Here is a 26,608-nt window from a genome sequence, read left to right as displayed (position 1 = left end):
TCATATCATTTTATGTTTGTACTTAAAAATATTCATCACAGTAGTGGTTGCCAGAATTTTACAGGAAAGCCATAAAGGGGAAAAAAGCATACTATTTGTGGTAAATACAAACATAAGAGCATTTCAAGAGCAAATTAAGTGAAGTATTGTGAAGGGACACAACTGGAAAATTTACTAACAGAAAAATATACAGGGCCCAAACATGGAGGGAACAGACATGCTTTACTAAGATCTGAGGATTTGATGGGCCCACCTCAAGCCACCACATATTGCCTTGAGATGGCCTATTTATGTTGCTTTAGGGGTTTAAAAAAAATCTATATGGGATGAGATAATTAGGAGTGGCCCAAGTAAAAAGAGCTGACTTTTTATCCTTGGATCCTGAGAATATGCAAATTTACCTGTATGGAAAATATACATAATTGTGTGCATCACCTTCAACCGGTCACCAAAATTCAGTTATAGTTATATGTACATCTAAAATGCACACACCAATACATATCTATCTATGCATAACATACACATTAACAGATGCACAAAGTTTGTGTGGGTGTAAAGTGTTAGCCCCTGGGGATCCCTGTAAGTTGGCAGCAGAGGTGGATTGCCATTGAGTTTCTCTGCAAAGCCTTCCTTGGTGGTCTGCCAAGTATTGATCTGGCTTTGCTTCCAAAATCTGAAGAGTTCAGGCAGGATGCACTATGCAGGAAATTTTTTTTCACAGAGTAGTTCAGCAGTGGAATAGGCTGCCTAAGGAGGTGGTGAGCTCCCCCTCACTGGCAGTCTTCAAAACTAGTTTCCTTGGCCATAGAGTACCTTGCTCCTTTAAATGTAGAAGGGTAACAGAACACTAGGGGCAAGATTCATTTTACTAACAGCCAAACCTTCATTTTCCATTCAGTGACACGACTAGGCACTTATTTATGCATTGTCAGGCACAAACATGCAGGCAACATAAAAGTTATGGAAAAAATTAAAGCCTGCTTCGCTGTGTCACAGGACTGTTGGTTAAGTGCTTTGAAATGATGATGTATGAGGTAGATGTTGCATATTAAATAAAGATATTTAAATGATAAAGCCTACTTTAGTAAGCAATGATTAATATTAAATGTTCCAAGCCAAAAGGCTGAGCCATCCCTCATATTCAAATATTATCATATCCAATGGTAGAGCAACCCCAGCAATGACGGATGGACTGTGCGATTATTATCCCCTTATTTCCAGAATCACCAAACCAGTCAATTTCTGAAGCATTATTTTTAACTCTGCATTACATTAATAACTTTCTCCTCACTTCTGTGATTGGAATGTTTGATTCCTTCCTTCTGTGTAAAGGGAAGAAAGTTGACTGGTGTAGTCAACAGAAAGAAGGAGGCAGGGCACTCTGTAAAAGCGAAGGGGGGGAATGCTGTTGGGAACTTCAGCTGAGTAGAACAAATATAAAATTGTGATCTTGTGAAAGAAAAGTAATGATAATAGTAAGCACACAATAATGGCTTTTCACTGCACTTAGGTAAAAGCTGAATTTTTGATGTGCACAGTATATTTTCATAAAATTTTATATACTATGTTTTATACACTTATTGGCTATTCCATAATAATGTGTGCACTAACAGTAAAATTGCTCCCAAATTTATGTGTGTTATTTATTCGTTCCCACGTAACAATGCTTTTTGTTGTAAAAAATATTCTGTTTATTAATGTAACTTTACAACCGCTGCATCCAAGATCCGTGGTAAATTAATGACATTTTTATTATTTTATAGTGTCATTAAATTTTTACTGATCACTCCATCAAACAGGAGCCATAAAGGCCGTAATGCAAACTGGGACACTTAGATCAGGGGAGCAGGAAGCCATTCCATAGAGTCTGAAGTAAACGGCTTGCTATAAATGATATTTATACCATCTTTAAGCATGTAAGAATACTTGGACAAGTTTGGCAAAACTGTTTCAGTAGTGCTGTGGATTGTGTACTTAAATAACAGTTTACTTGCCAACAAGCCAAGGGTTTCTTGTGTGCCTTTCCCCTCTTTAAAACCATATGAAAGAAGATGACTGATTGCATCCATCTCTCGAAAAACACAATATATGAAATGTAATAATACACCAAGCACCCCTCCCTTTTGGATTACTAAAACTGATCAGACTGGCAATAACCATTTCTCAAATTATTTCAACATGCTGGGTTTTTTTTCTTTTTCTTTCTAAATCTGAAATGTATGCATGGGTTGAAGTGGAAAATGGCATACATGCTGATCATTGTGTGGAAGGTCTTTCTTCTTCCCCCTAATCTTTGCAAACAAATACATTTTGTTTAAGCAGACATAGCTGGACCATGATGTAATATCCTCTATTTCAAGAGTCTAGCATAAATGCAGTTAACATTTCTTTAAAGATCCAATTTTGGATTTTCTATTAATGTGGGTCATTTACAGAAGCCACAGAGCAAATGCCTAGGTAGCTGTTAATCTGGGGACAATGTTCAGTGTGCAAGTAATTCCAACATTATATCTTTGCATACTGTTACTGTTAACATTATTTATTACTATTCTTTTACTCGCTCAGAGACTGAGAGAGAGAGAGAGAGAGAGAGAGAGAGAGAGAGACTCAACAAATATTTTAGTGGCTTATTTGTTACTTGTAATTTCCTCTGCTCAAGTACAGGATATGATAAACAGGAAAAGGCTATTTTCAACTAGATCAAGAGGAAGGTTTCTAGAAAATAAAGTATTTGTTGATTCTGTGCACATAGCTGCACAAAATCTACCAACCACTGTGTAAGTAAACCATACATCAATGAAGGATCATAAGAAACTGATTTAGAGGTTCCATAGCAATGAAAACGTGCTGGGTTCTCTTTCCTAATTTTTATTATTATTATTATTATTATTATTATTATTATTATTATTATTATATTTATTTCCCACCACTCCCTGTAGGCTCATGGTGGGTAACAATAATCTTTGTACCCATTAAAATGCTTTAAAACAATCTCAACATGGCAGAAAAAACACCCAGTATTCCCACCCCCTGCTATCAGAGTGGCGGGGAGGATGGGGAGAAGATATAACCTATTAGACCCAAGGGGGGGGGGGATGTTGGCTCTCATTCGCTGACTCTGGCCTCAAGCAAAAACCTGGCGGAAGAGCTCCGTCTTGCAGGCCCTGCGGAAGCTGGTAATTTCCTTCCCAACCTAGTCCATCTAACCAACAAGAAACAATTTACAAGAACATTGTTCTTCCTGTAAAGGACGAGTTGTGTGTTGCTCAAAACTTCCCCTTTCTTTGTGTCAGAGGTTATTAGAAAATGTAACTGGCCTCTGTTTCAAAGCTTTAACAATAACCTAAGGATTAACTAAGCAGTGAGTCAAAGAACTATTGTGCAAGATGAGGTGAAATGCAATGTAAATATTATTTATTGATTCATTTATTATTATCACAAAGTTTAAATAAGAGATGTCAGTGCAAAAAAAAAGTCATTTATTTAATTGGATAGCAAGTTCACAAGTTCTGCTACTACAATATTGGAATGAGACATTGATAAATACAGTGAGGACCCATGAGAACTAATGGAAGAAAGGACATCTTTCCTTGCTTCCCCTCACCTCTTTCATCAGTCTCTCTCCCCCTTCTCTCAATGCCTCCTTTACTCTTGTCTCACAATCTTCTTCTAGATCTTGAAACACACCCCCTACAGTTTTGCCTCCACTTGTATGGCAAGCCAGCTACTAGCTGCCCAGCCCAGCCAACCCAGCAGCAGTTTCTAGTATTCCAGCAGTGGCAGTGAAACTTGTGAATGCCACCAGCTATCCCTGACCTGACAGCCTGGCTCTCGTGATGGCAGCTCGTATCCCCGTCTACCTCCTCACCTGCAGCACCTCCATCTTTAGACCTGCTTGATGGTATATTTCCAAAAATCTCTACTACCTGGAACTAAAACTATAGCAGGTGGCCTCTGTTTTACATGGATGTTTGTACAGGACAAAGAGTATTCATTAAATAAACTTGAATTCTTTATTTTACTTTGAATCATGTCTGGTTTTAGAATGTAGTGAGCTCAGAGACTGGAAAAGCTACCCATCAAGAACAGAAGGGAAGAATAACAAGTTATTATATTTTGCTCTTTAAGCCTTTTTCAGATACTGAAACACAGTGCTTTTCTGGTGGTGATATTCACCGGTGTTGAGTACCGGCATATGAGGGCATGGCTTTTCAAAATCCTGATGGGAGAACTGGTGGAAACTGATGTGACCATATATATAAGTACAGCCATCTTCTTTAAAAAGACAAAAAATAATGCTGCTGATACACAGATCCAAACTCTTCTCCACTTGTATGAGGGCTTGAAGTGTGCTTTAAAAATTAATTCTGGAAATTATTATTGAGACTAGAAAAATGTCAAATTCTAGATGATGGATTCTGTATTTGTACAAATAATCTTCAAACATGTGGAATAGTCACAGCCCAATTATGTATGCATAAACAATATGTATAAACACTGAGTAACCAACCTCGGTAAAATGCACTCAGAAACACTCATACATTTGAATATTTATCCATTTTTCCCTGTTATATTAAGCTTAAAATTTTTAAAGGAATGGACTTATCAGGCAAAATACTATTACTACTAAATATTTATCAATATTTGTAAATTAAAAGCTATAAAGTATGTACAAATGACATCATTTGAAACCCAGGAACTTGGGCAAAGAAATATAGAGCTGAGCTCTTTACTTGGCAAAGAGATGCAGAGCTGAAGGGTTTAAAATTAACAGCGGTATTTTTTAAAAAAAATCTTTCCTGGGGTAGGTCCTTATATCCCCACCTCTTCTCCAAGCACATTCCCCAAATCATGGATGACTACTGCACTTGCAGTCACTTCTAAATCACAGACCTCTCAGTTAGATTCCTTTCATCAAGATTATTGTAAGCACTAAACCCCTTTTAAACTGAACACTTTATGTCTTTGTTCATCTGGATTTAATATGGTTTTAACCAATTGCAAGGTTATTTATAAAGTTTGCAGCTCCTTGGTAGTTAGAGTTATAAAGCGTTCAGTCTTAAACATAACCAGTTGTGTGGTAACCCAACTACTGCTTTTATGCGGTTTCCAACTTTTTATTTATGCACAAAAGCATGATCCATGGCAGTATCCAAACACTTTGGAATTAACTGTTTGCTTCCACAAGAGATTTGTGCAGCTTTTTAAAGTATAATTTTATCGTCCAGCTAAAACACCACAGAACAATTCTTATAAAGAACAAAACTCTGTAGCATCCTACTTAGATTTCTTTTTTTAACCCATGTCTTCAAAATGGAGATTTTAAGCCTATTAACTTACTCTGTAGTGACTGGAAGGAAAAAAAGGTTGGTTTATGTTATTTACATGTACAAAATCCAAGGATACCAAGTAATAAATAGGTCTATTCAAAGACTGTTTATATGCGGATGCATTTGGTAACAAATGAAGCATTATTTCCTAGTATGAGCTATTCACCTGAATAGAGACGATTACTTTGCCCCAGCACCCGAAATAAAGACACGAGAGACCACAGCATTGGGTTAACTACTTTATTAAAATTAGCTGATCAACATGATCAAATATTAACTATGCTGATATTTAATAGGGCAGGCTACACTGGACGGCCTAGCCATGGTTGCCTTTGTTTTGGCAAATCCTTCCTGGCTCCAAACTTGTCTTGCAATTCCTTCAGCCTTGTTTATCTTCATGAACACATATTGTTCTGAGAGGGGCCAAGGCCCATCCCCCTTACCTGATGCACCATAAAGTTCTACCAGGTTTGGAAACATATTTCTCTGTGCCACAGGCATTTCTTCTCAAGCCCCATCTTTAACCGCTCCTGTGGAGTCGATTAAATAAAAGAATAAGGGCCCTAAGAACGGGCCCTGTCCAGGATGAGGAAGGGTGCTAACTGGCTCCTTCCCCTGGACTGACAAGTGGAAGGCCCAATCGGGAGGCACGAAACTGTTTGGCCTGGCTAGAACCAACTCCCAACCCGCCCCACCCCCCACAAGGGCAAACCTTCGCTCCATGGCGGCCATTCCTCTGCTGGCTGCCGAGAGTGAAGGTAAGCCCACTGGCCCCCGGCGCCTAGCAGAAAAAGGAGAGGCCCCGGAGAGGCCTCTCGCCACCTCGCAGACCCAGCAATCACCCTCCCCGGGGCCTGGGAGCCTTTTCCCTTCCGGGGCGATGGGGGAAAAATGCTCCCCAGGCCCCGGGGAGGATGACCGGTGTCTCAGTGAGCAGCCGATCGTCCTCCCCGGGGCCTGGGGAGCATTTCTGCATGGGAGGGGTGGGGAGGAAAAACGCTCCCCAGGCCCCGGGGAGCATTTTATCTTGGGGGTGGGCAGGAAAAATGCTCCCCAGGCCACAGGGATGATGATCAGCGGCTCTCTGAGCCACCGATCGTTGTCCCCGGGGTCTGGGGAGCGTTTTTCCTTGGGGGGAGGAAAATGATTCCCCAGGCCCCTGGGAGCCAGATCGCCGGCTCGCTGAGCCACTGATGGCTGTCCCTGGGCCCTGGGGAGACTTTTTCCCTGGGGGGAAGTTTGGGGGGGCCAAGCCCTTCCCACCCGCCCAGGCAGCGCTGCCAGGGCGGTTGGGAATGGCTAGCGCCCACTGTATTTTTTTTACTGCGGGCTTTATTACTAGTCCTGCTATAAAGCCCCAAAGTGATGGTCTACTCAGAATGCTCCCTCCATTGTGTTTGATAGCTTAGGGTGCTCACGGCTCACCCCTACCTACCATGAGCAACCTGCCCCATTCCTGTCCAAACAAATTATGGCCTAAACAGTCTATGACCAGGCCAAATTTATCTATATTAATCCCAACTCTTCTGACCTAGGTCTTATCTGGCCTTTTGAAGATCATTTCATTCAATTAAAAAATCAATCTGCACTTAACCTCAATCTCCACTCTGATGCTGCTCACTCCCCGCTCCCCCCGCTCCGAATCTGCATTGCTCGAGACTGACTCTGGAGTCACACTACTTATTTCCTGGTATACCCTAGAGTGGATTTTCTATGCTTCATTAGAGAAATGCAAGCCCATAGTGCTCTCTTTAGGGTGCAGATTTCCTGCCTTTCATATTTTCTCCCCTCCTACCAACTCAGCTGCACCTCCAGCACTGATGTTGTGCAGAGGTCTCTGCTGATTGATTTTTGACAGAAGCAGTTCCTTTCACTTCTGGTTCCATTTAATCCTTTCTTCATTTTGTCTCAGGTTTTGAGCTATGAAGGCATTTCCTCTGCTTTACAAGCTCTCTTAATTAATGTGATAAGCACTCATAACAGAAGGAGTTAAAGACCAGCCTTCTTTGCCTCCAGCTGCCTCGTCAACCTCCCCTCTCCCTGTCTGCAGAGCAGGGTGGGAGATGCTGTCCAGGGCTGCCCGCTCTCTGCTCTTTCTCCTCTGCCCTTTCCCTCTCAGCTTGGCAATTGTTTTTTTTAATGAAAAGGATGTTCGATTCCTTAAAAAAACAACTCAGGAACTACTGCTCTTCTTTCTTTGAAAACAAAGAGAGAGAGATGGCAGTAAAACTAGGATATGATATCGATGGCCATCTTTCCCTATTCCCTTATTTAGATATGTGTTTAAGGTGACCAGATTTTAACATTGGTAAAGCGGGACACCATTGACCAGGGGGGGGGGGGAGGTTCTTGATTAAAAATTTGGTCTATATGGAGCAAAAAAATGTTTCATAGAACACATAGAATGCAAAAATAGTATTGTAATATATATATTTTTAATTTCAACATAAGTACAATTTGCCAGGTGCCCCCAGATGTCCCTCCAAAAGTGGGAAAATCTGGTCACCTTAGTCTGGGGGGGGGGATTGAAGAATTCAATAATACCAACATGTTTTTGCCTGTTTGGTTTTATTGTATTTATGTTCCATATTATTTTTAAGAGGGTTTTATTGGGGACAATTTCTAATTTGCCACGAGCCATTCTTGGGAGTGGCAGGAAACAAATAATAATAATAATAATAATAATAATAATAATAATAATAATAATAATAATAATAATAATAATAATAATAATAAGTCATATAGGCTTTAAATGCATTGTATCTGAGATGGCTCAATTAGTAAGGAACTTGCTTAGACATTATAGACATTGTAGGTTCAGACTTTGCTAGAAAGTTTTTATTTTTGTTACTTTTGAAAAGTAAATGGGCCATTTTTTTAAAATTTCAATTTTTTTAACTCCCCCCTCCCCTACTGGGTGAAGCCTGTGCAGACAGTGAGAAAGGATGTTGATGAGGCAGCTGGACGCAAAGATGGGCTGGTCTTTAACTCCTTTTGTTATGAGTGCTTATCACAGTGCTTAAGGGGGCTTGTAAGCAAAGAAAATGCCTTCACAGCAAAACCTAAAACAAAATGGAGCTAGGATTAAAATGGAATAACCAGAAGTGAAAAGGACTGTTCCTGTCAGAAACTGACCAATCTAAAGCACAGGGCGGGGGGGGGGGAGAAGATAATCTCAGCAAACCATTTTTTCTTTTTAGTGTGCAGATTTCAACTCTCCAATTTGGAGGAGAAAATCCTAGAAAGATAGGTGCAGAATGAAGGGATAGATGCCACCAGGATGTGGATTAAAGAGATACCAGCTTTAAATCAGTAAGAATCATAATTAAGCTGTGAATGCAGACAACACTCTGGATGGCAAGTCCAATTTCGCCAAGCAAGCCCAATTCCATCAGATCTTGAAAGCTAAGCAGGTCTGACTCTGGATGGGAGACCTCCAAAGATCTGGATGAAATTCCTCCAAGGAACACTAGGGGTTATGATGCAGAGGTAGGGCAATGGCAAACCACCTCCAAATGTCCCTTGCCTGGCTGCCAAACAATCATCAGATTTCCTAGGTACACTACACACAGTATATGATAAATAATATCCCATCTCTCCTGAACATTGTGGAGCAAAGGAAAAAAGGTTCCCCCACACTACCAATCCTGCTTGGCCCCAAATATTCTAGGGCGGGTGGGTGGGGTGGCAGTAGGTGGCAAAAGCCTGCAGCAAAGGGGCAAGGCTTAATTACATGGCCCTTTTAGTATGCCTTCCATTGGGTGTCTACCATTCAGCCAGCCAATCACTGCCTTGTGTCTTATTTGAAGAGTAGCTGGCGCAAATTAACCCCTGGCTTTATAGCCATGAATACTTCTCCTTTCCTTCCTTTCTGAGCAGTTCTTTCCCTTCCCTTTCATCAGCAGGCATTCACAAACATACATAATAGGGCTGACAATTTATTTCCATTGGTAGTACCTGGACCACTGCCAATGCCAGAGGACTAGATTTAATAGGCTGATGATGGATTACATAGGACAAACTTTATATTCCTATTATGTATGAAGATCAGGAAATGCATAACTTTAGAGAAGACCTTTCCCTTTAATGCCATGCTTCACTATGTTCTTGTCTTTTTTAAAAAATGGGAAATGAGCCATCCTAAGGCAGCAGGGGAAAATTACTAGGAAGGCATCCATTTCGTCCTGACTTCTGCAGCAGTTCAGCAGTTATTTTATTATTCATTTATTATACTTGAACTGTTCTTCCTCTGAAGAGCTCAGAGCTGCTTGAATTTGGCTCTCAAACAGACTTTGATTCAGCCAGTTAGCAGGACTCAACCTGTTTAGTTTCAATATCAGGACACTATAATAAAAAGCAACTATGACTAGATCAGAAGTGTGAGGCCCATTTGTTAGGAGGCCCAGATATGACAGAATACTTTGTCAGGTCAGGCCATGTGTGCCACAGAATGTAATGCCAGGCACTGGACATATGAAGTGTATACAGGCATACCCAGTTTATTATATTGTTTTTATATTGTTTATGTTTTATATTGTTTTATGTTTTATATAATATTATTATATTGTTATTATATTGTTCAAAATACAAATATGCTTAAATCAATAACTTACAGTATTTCCTTATGGTATTTCTCTGATGCCCAATTTGCCTACTGTTCTATTTCCACCAGCCTTTATGCAATAGCACTTGGGACAGTATGCAAGGACATTATGCACAGCCTCTGTCATCTGGTAAAAAGGCAATGATAAGCCTGTGGGACTGATAAGAGGCCATATGTTTGACTGAATGTCCCTGTATGAATGGATTTTTATTAAGGCTGAAGTCCTAAGCACAGTATCTTGAATTAATGTCACTTAAATAAGTAAGACTTGAATAGTTAGGACACAAATGCAGATGGAGGTAAACTGACATAGACAGAACTGAAAACCAGAACAATCTCAAACTAGACAATCAAATTAGTGTGGTGAGAGTCAGTGTGGTGTAGGAGAGCCAGAAGGGTTTAGTGGTTCTAAACTGGAGGACCAGGTTTGATTCCACATACAGACAGCTTGGTGATCTTGGGCCAGTCAGTTTTCAGAACTATCTTAGCCCCAATTACCTCACGGGGCACCTGCTGTGGGAAGAGGAAGGGAAGGCAATTGTAAGCCACTATTACCGTTTATGCACTGGGAACTTCAGTGCCCCAGCTCCCATGCAGGAGCACAAATCGGGGGTGGATGAAGTGCACTGGGCCAAATGCTCCCCTATGTGGGTGCAGGAAGAGGTGGGGCTACCTGCCACAACTAAAACTCCAGCCTGCAGCCCGGCATGAAACCTCCAGTGCGTAAACGGTCTTTGAGACTCCCTTGGATAGTGAAAAGCAGGATATAAAAACTAATTCTTTGTCTTCTAAAATGATATGCTAGGTTGGGATTCTTTGAAAACAAGAAGCAAAACAGAAAATATTCTAAATAGAGAAATCACCATTTTCTTTCTGCAGTAGATATCATGCAATTTCACATTTTAGGGGAAGGCTTTCAACATTTGGGGAGGGGGATTTTCAAGTTTCAAGTCCTATTCTTGAATACATTAAAATGCATAAAACTATTCTCATAAAACTATACAATTATATGTTATAATTACTTATTAGGGCAGTGGCATCTATACAAACTCACTAATCGTGTGTACCCTTTTAAAAGGAAATGAATGTAACACAGGCCCACTGAATCTTTTATACCAATAGATAAGGAATAATGGTCTGAAATACAGATGTAGGAAAGAAACATGTTCCAGGGTCAAAACTAAAAATGCTAATTAGAAAACAAGTATTATCTAGAGATATTAGGGTTAGCAACCTCTAGATGGGGCCTGCTGAGCTCTGTCCCAGCCATAGACTCCACCCTCATGGAATTTTCCAAGCCCTGGAAACCATTTTATGACTGGCTCCATCCTGTGGCAGATCTTTTGTGACAGCCATTTTGTGACTGTGCCCACTATGCTGTGTCAAAACTCCAAAGGTTCCTGCAGACTCAAAAAGTTTTGGGACACCAAGAAACATAATGGGCAATATAATGCAATGACATTGTGTTGCTCTGTATGTGTTTCACATCATGATGCCAAATTTTCGTCAGATGACAGATACGAAGCTGTGTGAGTTCTGTCTCTCTCTGAACATTTAGAGATTCATTTACATTTTTCTTTATTGTTATGCTTTTTAATGGTGACCCCCAACACACACCAATGCACCATGTACCACAGCATGAACATAGTATCTGTTTGCATTTATCTAAGGAGGTGAAGCTATGTGAAGGAGGATTGTTTGTAATGTGTAGCCCTGTAGCAGTTTCTGTATAATTTTCCAAGCATTTATTTTAGCAGTGTTTTACTTTTTTCGTATTCAGGAATACTTAGTAATGCTTCAGTGCAAGATGAAGACACTTCTAACAATCGAGGATGGATGACAATGGAACAATGCTACTAACATCATTATGCCATGTCTTTCTTCTTGTATATACATCACTGCTGGTGTTTTCCTGTGATTAATTCAACCTGAAGAAAACGCTTACTGCTTGTGTCAGCAAGGAAGCATTATTGTATGCTAAGTTGTATCAAGCATTCTAGCAGGAATCAATGTGACAAAACATGCTCTTCAACCACATTTCTTTTTGTCTTGTAAGAGAAAAAAAAGACACTAGAGATTAACAATGATGGTATAATTTTAGGTCCCACTATAAAGCCTCACTGAGTTGTCCAGGAAATCTTTCACTGCAGATTCTCATGGCAAAATTCACCCAGCTATGAGTCCTCATTTTGGCTGGATTTCTCAGAGCTTCTATTAGAGATGGATATCATTTGGTGCATGACCCCTTTCAAGCCACCTTCTGCAGTTCTGAGACCCAGCAACTTCTCATTCTTGATGTTACAATAAACACATTCAGTCTCTGTCTCTCTTTTGGGCCAGGGAGCCTTATCTGGAAATGCTGCTAAAATCCACACTCCTTGTGCCATAGTAGTTCAGATAATGGCAACCTTTTCTGGGTCTTCCTCCCTACTACCCTGATGGCAATGTTGATCATGTCCGCTAGCTGGTATCTCTCTCCCTCCCCTTGTCCAGCACATTTTAGCGGGGGGTTTAGGAGATTTTGTATCTTTATTTTTATCTTGTAACCCGCCAACAAGCCGGCTCAATTGAGAGTGGCGGGAAACAACAACAACAACAACAACAACAACAACAACAACAACATGATGTTGCAGCAGCATCTGATGCATGTCCTGGGCACCCTGAGAAGTGCTGCACCCTGAGAAATGTTGTGCCTGGCATTAGATGTCTGTGCCATTTGCACAGTATGGAGACAGTGGGCAAGTAGAAAAGAACGACCAAGTCAGAAGGTATTTGCTGACTCTCTGGCAAATAGTTCGATTTTCCCAAGCCATAACAGCTCTCTTTTAAGTATTTGAAAGGCTGCCACTTAGAGGATGGCATCCTCTTCAAGTTTCACCCTCAACATCCCCAGGAGTTTCCCAACCTGGAATTGGCAACTCTAGTTCTATTGCACACATTCATTAAAGTATCCAGTGAGAGTGTTTAGCTAAATGAACAAGATAATTTTGTTCAATTAAAGGACCAGGGCTACAAAATTAAAAAGTTACAAAACAGTGACAGGAAGATATAATCTGCAGCAGAGAAAGGTCAGGTGCCTTACCTAGCAACCCCTTCCTGCCAGTTTTTTTTCCTCTGACAAATAAATATTCAGAAATCCAGCTGGGGGGAAAGCGACTGTGAAGAAGAGTTATAGGAGGAAAGTAGTGGAAGAGTTAAGCACATGCTGACAAACATCTAATTTATTCCTAGTACTTATTTTTTTTTTCAAAATTTAGGTTTGTAATACCAAGGATACCTTCCATAAAGGCTACTGCAGTGAGCCTGCTTCTTATACTGCTACGTTCTCAGCATTTTTAAAAGGAACCACAAATGTAAACCTGTTTGCTGAAAGTCTCCATGACTACAACATCTCTCTTTAAAGAGACACTGAAAAAGTCAGAGGGCGCACCTTTCTATAAGATACTTCATTCTGTGTTTCTACATGATCACATTCTAATTGCATCAAACACATTCGGCACAGCGCTTCAGCGTGTGCGAGTGGTATTGTAATCATTTAGCTATTCAAAGGAAAATTTAATTCCCGATCAGGCCGCCAAAAACAGTCTGGCCTATTGTTATACTCAGAGAAAGCTGATTTAGGGGGGAAATATTCCAAGAAAACATGATAATTAAATGCATATGAAAGTGGCAAACCTTATTCCTCGGGACTGTCTCTGCATACAAAAAGAAAGAAACTTCTTTGTCTTCATATATTTCACAGCAAATTTAAAACTGAGGCCCACACCCTGCTGCTAAACAAAGTGTTTTTATCTAGTTGCACAGAACTTTGGTAAAAGGCTCAGTGTAAATACTGCTATAAAGCAACGTATGTCTGTGTACCCAGGAATATGAAGATTTCACTTCTAATATAAAGGGGGCAGTATTACATCACTTTATGTTTCAAACTGCCAAACTATTTATGAAGAGAGCCGAGGCAAGTTTTACAAAATTGTTCTTAATACTTTTTGGGACACTAAAAAATGAACTACTGTTTTATTATCAGAGTGATTGCTTTTGCATACAACAGTACACATAAAAATTCTCACATTCCAGTTGTTGTAACTTTTCCTTGATCTCAGCCAGTTCTTTTTCTTTTCTTTTCCTTGTCATTGTGTTTTGTCGTATAAGTATGCCCCTTACGAATGCTTTTCTTGCATCCCACACTGTGACCACGTTTGCGTCGCCGGCGTGCCGGTGGCCACACCTGCCTCTTCCCCTCCCTCTTGCAGCGAGAAGCTAGCCGGACCTGGCGAGCTTCTCGCTGTGGGGGGTCAGGCGCGGCTGCCAGTAGCTCGGTACCATGGCCTTCGCAGACCGGTACCGGGCTGATTACCGGGGGTTGATGACCCCCGTGGTATGGTGTTTAGTTGAAAGAAATCTTGCAAATTGGTCTCACAGGTTTAGTGTATCTTTGGTTCTTCAAGTAGAAGATTTTTCATCCACCACCTTTTGATTCCAATTCGTAGATAATTCAATTTGCGATAGATTAAGATCCGCATAAGTGTTTGGTAATATTTCAGAGTTTATCAGTTTCGAGACCATCTGCTTTGATGACTAGCATTGGTCTATTCTTGATTAAACATTGTATCTGTGTGAATAAAATGTAAATTGACACACAGCAGGTCCATGTAGACAGGGAAGAGCCAGTCCTTCCAGAGGGGGCAAAAAATGCACCAGCCAGCTCTTGTGGTGCTACACTTCCCCATGGGGCAGATTAGGGCATTTTTTTTGTAGGAAGGTCCAAAATAAATAATTTAAAAAAAACGTTCTGCCTTTGCTCTTTTTCCCAGGGGTACATAGAAAACTGTGGAACATAAAGCTCCACACTGTTGGCAGTCTGGCACAGCCACCACCGTGCGGAATGGCCCTCTGTGCAGCCATTTCTATGCCTGTCCAGATGCATGCAGTTGCCTAGCAGAAGGACTCAGGCAACCAGAACACCATAGGCATATAAAATCCTCCCACAGCAAGGTAGATTGTACAGTAGTTAGCAGTAAGTGGAAATGCTGCGCATAAAAATACCAGTCAGGATAATAGGATTTGCTAGGAAGTCTTCAGATTGGGTAGTGCTGCTGGCACTCAGAGTTTACTGACACTGAATTTCTCTCTCCTAGTCTAGCACTCTAACCACTACACCACACTTGCTCTCTATATTTATGACTCAAGATTGTTCAGGTAGGGCTCTAATCAATACATTTCTAAGCGCACATCCTTAGTAATAGGGCAGGACAAACCGGGAAAGGATATCAGTTGGACACTCAACTCATGTTTCAGTCTGTTAAACTTCTAGCTGCTGTTCCTGCTACTACAGAGGAAATTATTGCTTTCAAGCTTCACATTATTGCTTTATTTTACAACTAGCCTGCTGTATCCAGGAATACAACAGGAGCTAGAACACGACGGTGGGAAGAGGAAGGGGAGGAGTTGTACAGTCTGTAAGGGCATGCGGTTGAATGTGTGTGTTGTGTGGGAGGTTGTGGTGGCAATTGAGGGCATGGGTGTGGAGATATGGGTGTCAAGAACCTGTGGTTTGGAATGTTCGTTGATTGTGGGAGAGGACTGACCTTTGGGAATTGTTGCATAGTGGTTACAGATGAGCTTTCCAGAGCCATGGCTTCAGATATATGAAGGGAAAATCAGACTGGAGACTCTTCTTAGGGAAAGATTACATGGCAACCAGTTCCTCCCAGTTCTGTATTCAACGTCATTTCCCTTCTTGTATGAATTAGGCCACAGACACTGAAATGCTCCTCTGCCCTAATACACATGGGGTAGTCACAGTACACAGGTGTCCACCCTGTTCCTTCTGTCTCCCATATTTTCACTGTTGGTAAAATGTTATGTGCCCACATGCTTCTTTCATGGTTGCTCCTTAGAAGAGCTGGATTTTTGTACCCTGCTGTTTACTACCCAAAGGAGTCTCAAAGTGGTTTACAAACACCTTTTGCCTTCATCTCCCCAAATAGACAACCTGTGAGGGATGTGGTGCTGTGAGAGGTCTGAGAGAATTGGGAATGGCCTGCAGTCAACCACCAGGCCTCAGGTGTCTCAAAGCGGTTTCCAATCGCCTTCCCTTTCTCTCCCCATAGCATACTCCCCATGAGGGAGGTGGGGTAGAGAGCCTCATTTTGAAGATTGAGGCCCTAAGGTGAGGTCTTTCTGTGCACAGAAGTCTTGACCTTAGTCAAGTTTAGACACACCTAGGTAGTGTGTCAGAAGGTACTAGGTGGCAGTGGGGGCATTATACACTTTTGGGGCCCCACTTCTAGACTTCAAGGAATATGTGCAGACCAGGGACAACCAACTCCAGGTGGGGCCTAGAGATCTCCAGGAATTGCTGCTCATTTCCAGACTATAAAGATCAGCTCCCCATGCAAAACTGGCTGCTTTGGAGGGGTGACTGTATAGCATTGTATCCCACTTAGGTTTAGGGATGCCAGCCTCCAGGTGGCGTCTGAGAATGCCCTGGAAGTACAGCTTATCTCCAGGATGTTAGGCTGAAGGGAAATGTCTCTCCCCTCATATACATCCCTTCTAAAGGAATGCACGTGGCCACAGACACCCCTTGGCTAGCACAGTCTGTTGGTTGCCTGTGATGTCTGCCCTTCTGAAGCCTGAGGCCTACTGTTGGCAACTGCAGTCCCTGTTGTTGTCTACAAGGGCAAGTTGTTGCCTAATAAAAGTGGATCACCTAGTTCCCCTGGAAGTCTCACTGTCTACTTTCCTGTAAAGCTAACTCCATTTGAAATTTTGGGCCACTTATGCCTCTGATTTCATAGGACCTTCATGGCATATACTGGTTTTTAATTACCAGACCAAGCTTGAAAAAAGTCACTTCAGATCCCATGTCTCTCCAGCCATTTACTTGTTCACTATTTACAGTTTCAGGCTGTAAATATTCTTTATAGAGCATAAAGAAAATATTATTTATGCACTTTCCAGACTTGCAGGACCGATGCTGGTCTATCTATCTGTCTGTCTGCACACCAAAATACAAACAGTCGCTGGTAAGGGCTGACCAAAACCCATAGCCCTGGAGGGACACACATGCACCACTCCACCCCAAACACAGTCTGCAAGCCTCTACCATCGTCTCTAGATCGCTGTTCATTTCTAAATTATAATGATTAGCTCTGCAGGCAAAAATGGCTACTTTGAAGGCTAGACTCTGAGGCATTGTACCATTTTGAATTCCCACCTCCAAACCTCTAGGAATATATCCAGCCCAGGGGTAGCCAACTTCCAGGTGGGGCCTGGAGAGCTCCAGGGATTACAGCTCATCTGCAGACGATAAAGATTAGCTCCCCAGGCAGAAAGGGCTGCTTTGGAATTTGGACAGGGTTGTTGTGGAGAAGAAACATTTAAGGCCTCCCATGCAGGTCATTGTGGAGTTGAAACACTTGAGGTCTACTGCACAGGGTTATTGTGCAGATGAAACAGGAGGCAAAAGAACCTCCACAACTGCATCCAGTTTTGTCTGCACAATAACCCTGTGCAGTACGCCTCAAATCTACAGAGAATCTTAAAGAAGAAATACACATGGCTTGGCTGTTTCTTCCCTCCAACAGCGAGGCCAGCCAAAGCAGTATTTTAAGTGAGAAGGGGATTTTCAGTGGCCTCCCTGTCAGCAAACTGTTAGGCAGAAGGGAAAAGGTTCCCCCTCCCCAAAGGAAAGCATAAGTATCCCCACAGACTCTTCTGAGTTGCTCTTGGAGTAACTGTGGCTAAATCATATAGTGATATATGGCAGTTGTTCAAGTTATTAGATGTGGTATAGACAGAAATTCAATAAATTAAAATTCAACCAATGCTTCTGAGGCAGTAAGTTTCCTTCAAGCATACTTCACAAAGATATTCAAATACCATAATCATCCAAGTATATGTGGGTTATAGCAATTCCTAATCATAGAATCACGGAAAGGACCTCCTGGGTCATCTAGTCCAACCCTCTGCACTATGCAGGACGCTCACAACCCTATCGATCATCCACTATAACCTGCCACTCCCTTGAACCTTCACAGAATCAGCCTCTATCTAAGATGGCTATCCAGCCTCAACTATCTTGAGATAGTATAGTTTAAGAAATCTCCATCTGATGTTCTTTGCAGCCCAAGTGGTGAATGGATGGTTGAATGCAGAGCAGACAATAGAGACAACATCATATTTATGTATAACAGACCACAATTTTGGTAATTAATTTTACCCTTCTTGTGTCCTAGTCATATGACTCAAGCTGTCTTTGGAGGAACCCAGACATATTTAGAAGCTTTTCAAACATTCTTCAATAAAACTGGTAATGATACACAACTTTCTCTAAGAAGTTCACTTAGCTATGTATCATTGCTTTAAAAGGCCAAGTGCATTCTATCTCACATACTCAATTAAAACAGGCAACAGTGGTCCCCACTGACCTCAATATTGCCCACACAAAGTGCGAGTGTCCCTAGAGTATGTTCCAAAAGCTTTTGTAATGTCTTGCAATTCAATGTTTTGTTGGCAATTCTTAGGAAAAAAGACTATACAGTTTAGGTTCATGAACCTGAGAAGTTATCACTGAGCAACATAAAGAGCTAGGAATCACTTTGCTCGAGTAACATATGAATCTGGTTCCTACAATGGCAAATAAAACCTTTGTACCATCCATTGTTACACTTAGTTGTAAGACACACAATAATAATATCGATCATTACTGCTATGAGATCTACTAAATGTCAGGTTCAGCATAGAACATGCATTAATTTATGAACTAACAACATTATAAAACTGCTGGGTAAGTATTCATAGAAAATGGTTTGTTTCACTAACTGTAAATCTTCATCAGTACATCCTGCAAAAGTTTTCTAGGTAAGTCTTTACATGTGTGATTGATAGCCACATGTGAATGATAGAGTTCAAAAGGCTGTTACATCCAATTACATAAATATTCCACACATTTAATAGTCTCTAAATACATTGCACAACTGCAGACCTTGTCTCCTCTAAGGGGTCGTTATGGCCTATGAAGTCAAGTCCATTTGACCAATAGACTGTAACAACTCCATTGGCAAAACATACATATTTTTAAAATCTCCCAGCTGCATTTTATATATAAATCACCATGGCTTCTGTTAGGATTTCAGGCTAGTATTTAAACTGTGTCTACTTTCAGTAGAGGAACATTTGAAGACATTCCTAGCAGCAGATTTTAAAATATGTTTTAGATCTAATGACCACCTGCACTTAGCTCTGAAGATAATATACTAACAAATACTCTGCACCCTTCAAAAACCAACAAAACCTAGTCCCTTGCTATGAATATAAAGTGCACTGTGAGAAAAAGAAAAGAGATATGTTAAGTAAAAACATGAAGATAGTTTCTGGCATTTTAAGATTATTCTGATAGGGGCATTTTTAGCATTTCCATATATGCACCCATAGAAATGGAAGCCAGCAAGAACTTGCAGGAGGTATCTCTTGCACTGTATCCCCCCTAACTATAACATCTCCTTAGAGTCATAGAATCATAGAATAATAGGGTTGGAAGGGTCATCTAGTCCAACCACCTGCCTTATGCTGGGCCCTCACAACCCTATCGCTCATCCACTGTAACCTGCCACCCCCTTGAGCCTTCACAGATTCAGCCTCTCCCTCACTATATCATCTTCCCTTTTCCTAAAAGCCCCCATAGACTTTTCCTTTTTCTACTTCTTTCTCTCTTCTAGGATTGTCAATTGCTATGTGGGGCCTAAAGATGATCTCGAATCACAACAGATCACTCTACTACAAAGATTAGTTCCACCTTAGGACTGCTATTACCAGTTTGGGAAAATCCTGGAGATGAGGGGATGGTGCCTTGGAAGGTTGAGGTTTAGAGAGGGAAGCAATCTCAGTAGGGCATAATGTCATAGACTTCACCTTCCAAAGAAGTCATTTTCTCCAGAGGAGCTTTGAAGGGTGGATTTTATGGGATTATATCCATTTCAACCCTCCCCTCTTTCTCCCCACACCCTGCTGTCCTCAGATTCCACCACAGAATTCTGGGAATTTCCCCACCTGGAGCTGGCAACCCTCGGCCTGGTCAATGAGTCTTCCCACAAGAACCAAAATAGGCCTGAAAAGGGCCCCAGCTTTAGAATGTTGTAATTGCCTAGCAAAAGCCACTGAAATGACTTGTTACTTGAAAGTATAGCTGTTTCTTTTATCATTGGAGGGGTGGGTGGGTAAGTACCTTAGTGTATTTTTAATCATATTTTTCTGTAAACTTGGGGCCCTTTTCAGGTTTGCAGAAAGATCTGTCTTGGCTGAGCTCAGTTTCAATGACCAGATTTAAGTATCTAAAGATCTTGCTGACTATTAGAATATAAGAGAGAGAGCACTTCTGAAATGCTCTTATCTGAATTTCTGCCTGGATGTTGGCAGAACATTTATCTGAACTCTTTTTCAAAATTAAATGAACAAATTATCTTTTACTATTCCATGTTTATATCCTAATTGTGTGCATGCACAGTTTGCTGCAGTCCTGTTCTATTACATGTTCCCTCTTCATATTAACTATGCATATGTGAACACTGATTAAACTGTGTGTAATTGCATAGTAGGCTGTATCAAGACTTTTCTTGCATGATATACCAGTGCACAGAAGACAAAGAACAGCAGGTGCACATTAATCGCATCACATAACAAGATAGATTCATTCTTTGATATCTGAAGAAGCGTGCATGTGCAAAAGCAGTGATCCCCAACCCCCGGTCTGGGGACTGGTCTCGGTCCATGGATCAGTCAGTACCGGGCCGCGGCTCCTCCTTGTCCTCCTCCCCAGCTGCTGCCTTGGGGGCTGCCCTGCCACTCTGTCGCCAGCTCACCTTTGGTGCTCTCCAGTGGCCACCATGGCTGGGGCTCCCCCTCGATGTGGCACTGCACAGCTGCTGCTGGTAGAGCCCCCCAATGGGCAGCAGAAACTCAGCGGTGCTGGCGGGAAAGCAAGTGGAGCGACATCCCTCAGCAAAAGACTCCCCCCCCCCTCCAGGCCACAGTAAAATTGTCAAGTGTTGACTGGTCCCCGGTGATAAAAAGGTTGGGGACCACTGCACAAAGGAGCTCATACCTTGAATAAAACTTGGCTGATCATAAAGGTACCACTGGACTTAAACTTTGTTCGTCGCACAAGGATCTTGATGTGATCAAACGTGATCACATCAAAATTGGTCTTACTGAAGTGTCATCAAGTTTTAAAAGTTGAATTCCAGCATTCAAAACTCACTGAGGGTATTTCCAGCATAGAGAGCTACTCAGTTCATACTACGAAGCACAAGGAAAGCTGAAAAGCGGTTGCTTTACTGACTTCTTATATCAGTGAGAATTCAATTTGTATGAAACTATAAGTTAATTTTAGATCTTCAAAACTCATCCTGCATATGAATAAGCTGGTACTAATAGAAATGACCTGCAACGTTATTTCAAGATTTCCTATGCCCACCTACCATGGGCAATAGGTTCACAACAGACAAAAGGAAAGACTTCTTTATGCAGTGAATAATCATAAAATCATAGAGTTGGAAGGGCCATCTAGTCCAATGCCCTGCTCAATCCAGGGCCAGCCTGAACCATACATGATAAGGACCTGTCCAGCCTCTGCTTCGAGGCTGCTAGTGAGGGGGAGCTCACCACCTCCTTAGGCAGCCAATTCCACTGCTGAACAACTCTGATCGTGAAAATCCCCCTCCCCAATATCTAGACAATACTGTTCTACATGCAGATTAAATCCATTACTGTGGGTTCTATACCGCACTGTGGGATTCACTGCTGTGGCCACAGTGATATCCAAGAATATAAAGGTAAAGGTAAAGGTATCCCCTGTGCAAGCACCGAGTCATGTCTGACCCTTGGGGTGACGCCCTCTAGCATTTTCTTGGCAGACTCAATACGGGGTGGTTTGCCAGTGCCTTCCCCAGTCATTACCGTTTACCCCCCAGCAAGCTGGGTACTCATTTTACCGACCTCGGAAGGATGGAAGGCTGAGTCAACCTTGAGCCGGCTGCTGGGATTGAACTCCCAACCTCATGGGCAAAGCTTTCAGGCGGCTGCCTTACCACTCTGTACCACAAGAGGCTCTAAGAATATAGATGGCTATAAACAGACAGATTCATGGAGGAGAGCTCTATCAGTGACTAGTAGCCATGATGAGTTGCTATGGCACTACCTCACCTAGTTTTATTCAAGGTTCTCTTATGTCCCAAGGCTGAGGGGCAAGCAGAGCCATTTAAACCAAACACCTGAGCACCAGTCCTGCCACTCAGCTCTTTGGATAAACCCTGCTTGCTGCTCCCTGTGAAAAGCAGTGTGGAGCAGATAGCAGGGGTTAAACTTTAAATGTCTCATAAATGGCTGCCAAACAGGTTGGCTCGTGAGCCAATCTCCCAGTTCATATGGGTTTGTGGTTCAGTGCATATTTCAGCCATGAACTACGAACTGCAGAAATACAGTTTCTGCCCATCCCTAAAGGCAACACTAAGGGCCATTCATCATGAATTAAATGTTGCTAAAGTCTTACTTTCGTAAACTCTATTAATTCAATGTTCCGCATGACGTCATAAACAAACCGAAAAACTCCCGCCGAACTCCAGCAATAATTGGAATTTTATAGCACTTAGGGGGAAATCCAGAAAAGTGGATTCCCCCTGAAAAAAACAGTACACTTCTGAGCCCAAGCCTCAACACATCAGCAAAAGACACGTGCATTCTCAAAATAGTGGTGAAAAGAATGTCCCTCCCTCGCTCTCGCCCCCGAGCTTCCGGAGACGTGATCGCCATTTTTTCCCCCTTAGACTGGAGAAAGCAATGAACAAACGTGGCTTCTCCGGCTAAAGTCCCTCCACAGAAGTGCTTAACAATAAACAAAGCTCCCTTCTGCAACTGTTTTTAAAGTTTCCGAGGACAATACAGCTCCCTGTTCGACACTGCCCATAATTTCGTCCACAAACTGCACTCATCAGGGAGGGGGATTTTTTTTTACTTGAAGAGCATGTAAACGATTAAGTGCCAGCTCCTACGCCAGTGAAAAAGGTCTTTCTGAGACAATGATTGAGCAACTATTCATTGCGACTGGTGCGTTTGGGTTTTTAAAAAACAGTTTTTAAAGGGAAAAGGGCTTTTCGGGAGCCCGAACATAACAGTTCATTGGCTGTTCTATTGATTGATGGCGAGGGGCGGGAAGAAGTGCGGAAAAATATTGCTTCCTCTGTTGCGATTCCAGCAAGACTGAACACCTGTGGGGAATGAATAGACCGCTACTGGGACTACAATATTCCACTAGAATTGAAGGTATGCGGAATGACAAAATTCCACTTTTTAATATAGCGTTTCTGCATACTGCAAACATTTAGCAACATTGGTCCTTGTGCGGAAAGGCCCTAAGTTGAGCTTCTATGTCTTATATGTTAGCCCTCCCAGGCAACTTGTTGGCTGTTGTATGAAACAGTACATTGGACTAGATGGACCACTGATCTGATTCAGAAGTATTCTTTTTATGTTCTAATGTTTTAGATTTCCTCAGATGGATTCAGTGGGGGGAAACCCCCCACCCAGGACTTTTCCACATTAGCACCACAGTGAACAAAAATTGGTAGGTTGGAATACTGTCCTAATTTGTACAAGTGATATTACTGTGTTTTTTCAAATAAGCCCAAATAGTTCCGTTGAACAGACCCTTTACCTCATTGTCACCTAGTCCCCTATGCTATGTCACAGGTTATTTTAAATAATTTTTAGAAATCTTAATCACCTTCTTGACATAGTTACAATCCTAATTTTAATAGAAATATGACCATTTTAGTTAGTGATGATTAAAAACAGCAAATAAAAATAGCTGCAATAAGTTTATAGGAAATTGGCTAGATAACTTGGGACTTTAAATGCGTAGCAGAAAAGAGAGACGAGATATGCAGTACCTTTTCAGTTCTACAGTTGTTTAAACCTATGTTGTTCATGGAGGGAAGTTTTCCATCAATGCCATGTGGTTGCTGCTGCTCCCTTTGGATCTGTTCTCTCATTTTTCGTGCCTCTTGAATGGCTTTCATTACTGTATCCTGGTCCCCAAATAGGGCAGGTGAGTTAAGACTAGAAAGGATGTCTACAAATAACAGAAACATAATCTTTATTGAAGAATATTTTTGAAATCTGATTTTAAATATTATGCAGAACATTCCTCTCCTTTTCAGGAGAGCCCAATACATGAGTTTTGATAAACACATATATACTATGGTTTTTCAGATTAAGTTTATAAACTGTATATTAATATTGGAATATTAGTCTACACTTATTTAACCATCTGCTTTGAACTTCTGCTTCAAGGCAAGGTAATGTATTGGCTATTTTTTTCTCACAACAGCCTTAATTAAACTCATATGACCTTGCCTGCAGCACTCCAGCAATGAAGCTCTATCATATTATTTAGTGATTTAAGAATCTGAACCTTCATAAAAAAAACATTCAAAATAACAATAAAAGTTTTCACACATAGCCTACCAATTTTTACTAAGAACATACTTAATGCTCTTCTAAGCAATAAGCTTTGAAATGAAATACACCAAAATACAAATGTCCATTTCAATACTATTCGTCTTTAAATGTTGTTTCATTGTGACTGACTAACACTGCATTCTACATATTCTAGTAATGGAATGCCACGTTACAGCATGTGTGAGAGAATATGAGAGTTTTCACACATTAATATAAGTCCAAAACTGCAAATAAACTGTGACAAAAGGTTTTTATTCTTCATGATCAGATACTTCAAAAAATATCAATATGTTTTCACATAAAACAAACTCTCATTCCTTTTACAGATGGATTCCATTGTAGACAAGATTAATATTTTGAAGGGGTACCTATGTTTACATCAAAAGCAGCACCAGAAGCAGCTTGTATGAGTTAGTATGCCAAACCAATAAGAAATCAGCTGAAGCAGTGACTATGAGGAGGCTTGGTGGTGGGAAACGACATCCTTTAGCACAAGATGGGAGAAGGAAATTTACACTCTTCTATTATGAATCTAGTTCAGACCCCTAGCAAACTTGGTAATTAAAAGCATTGTCAGCATGCTTTAGTGGGTGGCAGCAAGAGAAGCTGGAGCTTTCTTGGAACAAGAACTGCTTTGCCATGAAAAGTAGTGGTTGGTTAGCCACTCAGGTCAATTCCACACAGGTGGAAAAGGCCAAGAGGGCATATGGAAGTGGAGCTAATCCCCTCTTCCACATGATGCAGCTGTCAGCCCAGCCCCCTTTTGGGCCTGCAGCAGATCGGGCCCTCATTTGCCCCGGACTAGGGGAACACAGGAGAATCAAAGTTCCCATAGCCCGTTGCAGGGGTGAGCAGGGCCTGTCTCGTGGCAGGCCCATGTGGACAGGAAGAACTGGGCCGTTCAGGCCTGGCTTCTCCCTGCCCTATGGAGACTGGGAGGGGGGCAAACAATGCACCAGTTGGCCTTGTGGCACTTTGCAGTGCCGTGTGGGGTAGACTTGGGCTTTTTTATTTTGCAGAAAGGCAGGATTGTGTTCCATGCAATCCCTCCTTCTTGCAAAATGAAAAAGTCACTGCCACCCACCTTTGTAGCAGAACCTGTTTGCCGCTGTTGCATTTCCCGGGGAGACACATTTCAGCGGAGGACGAGGTGCCCTACTGAAATGTATCCCGCAAGAAGCACATTTCAGTGCTGGAGCAGATCCAGGACTTAAATGTGTCCCCTATGGGGACATACCGCACCACTGGAGGCCCACTCAAGTCTTCTGAGAAAGCCTGGCCAGTCCTCATATTGTCTTTTTTGGTCTGTCCATTAGTTTGTTGAGGAGTGAAATGAGGTTCTCCTCAGAGCTGGGCTTTCTTTCTCCCCTTACAATTAAAGGCTTTAAAGGAGGGAAGTATTACCCTTGGAATCATGTTGATTTTTGTGTCTTACAGAAGAATTCAATGTGCTGGGCTTGAATTGGTGCCTTGAATTGGGTGCTTCCCCAAGTCCTATATAGAGGCATCTTCCTTATCACATCAGCATGCCATGCCGGATACCTCCTTAGCATGTTAAAAACTCTTTGATTGTATAGTGTAGCAGGAGCTTTGAGACATTGAGGGTTGTACTGTATTGGGCAGAGAAAGCTAGCAGAGGGGTGTGAGGTCCCCTTTAAAAAGGAAAAGGAAATCACTGACAATTTTTTGTATGTAATGGAGACTTGTGTAGAAATATTGCTGCCTATCTGCATGTTTTTATCCACTATCTGTTTTTTTCAGATTTCCCCCCCCCCCAGTGCAAATGGAGATTAATACAATTACCTGTAGTCTATCTTATGATGGTTAGTCAGAACTGGTGTCTCTTGTACAATAACACTGCACTCCTAGGCCCATTATGCATGGCCACTGAAACGGCGATTTCAGGTCACATGGAAAACGCGGAAGGGGAAGACGCGAAGCACACCGGTTATGCACGAGACAGGGTGCGACAGTGGCAAAACCCAGAGTAACCGATTATGCATGCGGCGATCCCGGCGCCGCTGCTGGTTGCACCCCGGTCACCCGGAAGCTGAGCTTTCTTCCGCGTTTCGTTAACGCGGCTTTTTCGGCGGCATGCACCGAAGCTGCGGCCGGTCGCAGCCGGCACCATGCATTATCGGTGATTTTAGTCACCGCC

The 26,608-nt window shown here is 41.8% G+C and overlaps 1 protein-coding gene across 28 annotated transcripts in view; it reads right to left on the bottom strand.

Annotated features, from left to right (window-relative positions):
- Positions 1-26,608, bottom strand: part of SOX6 (SRY-box transcription factor 6) — a 607,104-nt gene that overhangs the window by 59,666 nt on the left and 520,830 nt on the right. For all 28 annotated transcript variants that reach the window (XM_077321651.1, XM_077321668.1, XM_077321671.1 and 25 more), the window contains one exon: positions 23,880-24,061. In XM_077321651.1, the coding sequence (XP_077177766.1) occupies positions 23,880-24,061 (182 nt within the window). The remainder of the gene's footprint in view (positions 1-23,879; positions 24,062-26,608) is intronic.

Source organism: Paroedura picta, chromosome 2 (assembly GCF_049243985.1).
Source record: "Paroedura picta isolate Pp20150507F chromosome 2, Ppicta_v3.0, whole genome shotgun sequence".
Lineage (NCBI taxonomy): Eukaryota > Metazoa > Chordata > Lepidosauria > Squamata > Gekkonidae > Paroedura > Paroedura picta.
Note: the sequence above shows the minus strand (reverse complement) of the source record. Positions and strands in the feature narration are given on the sequence as shown.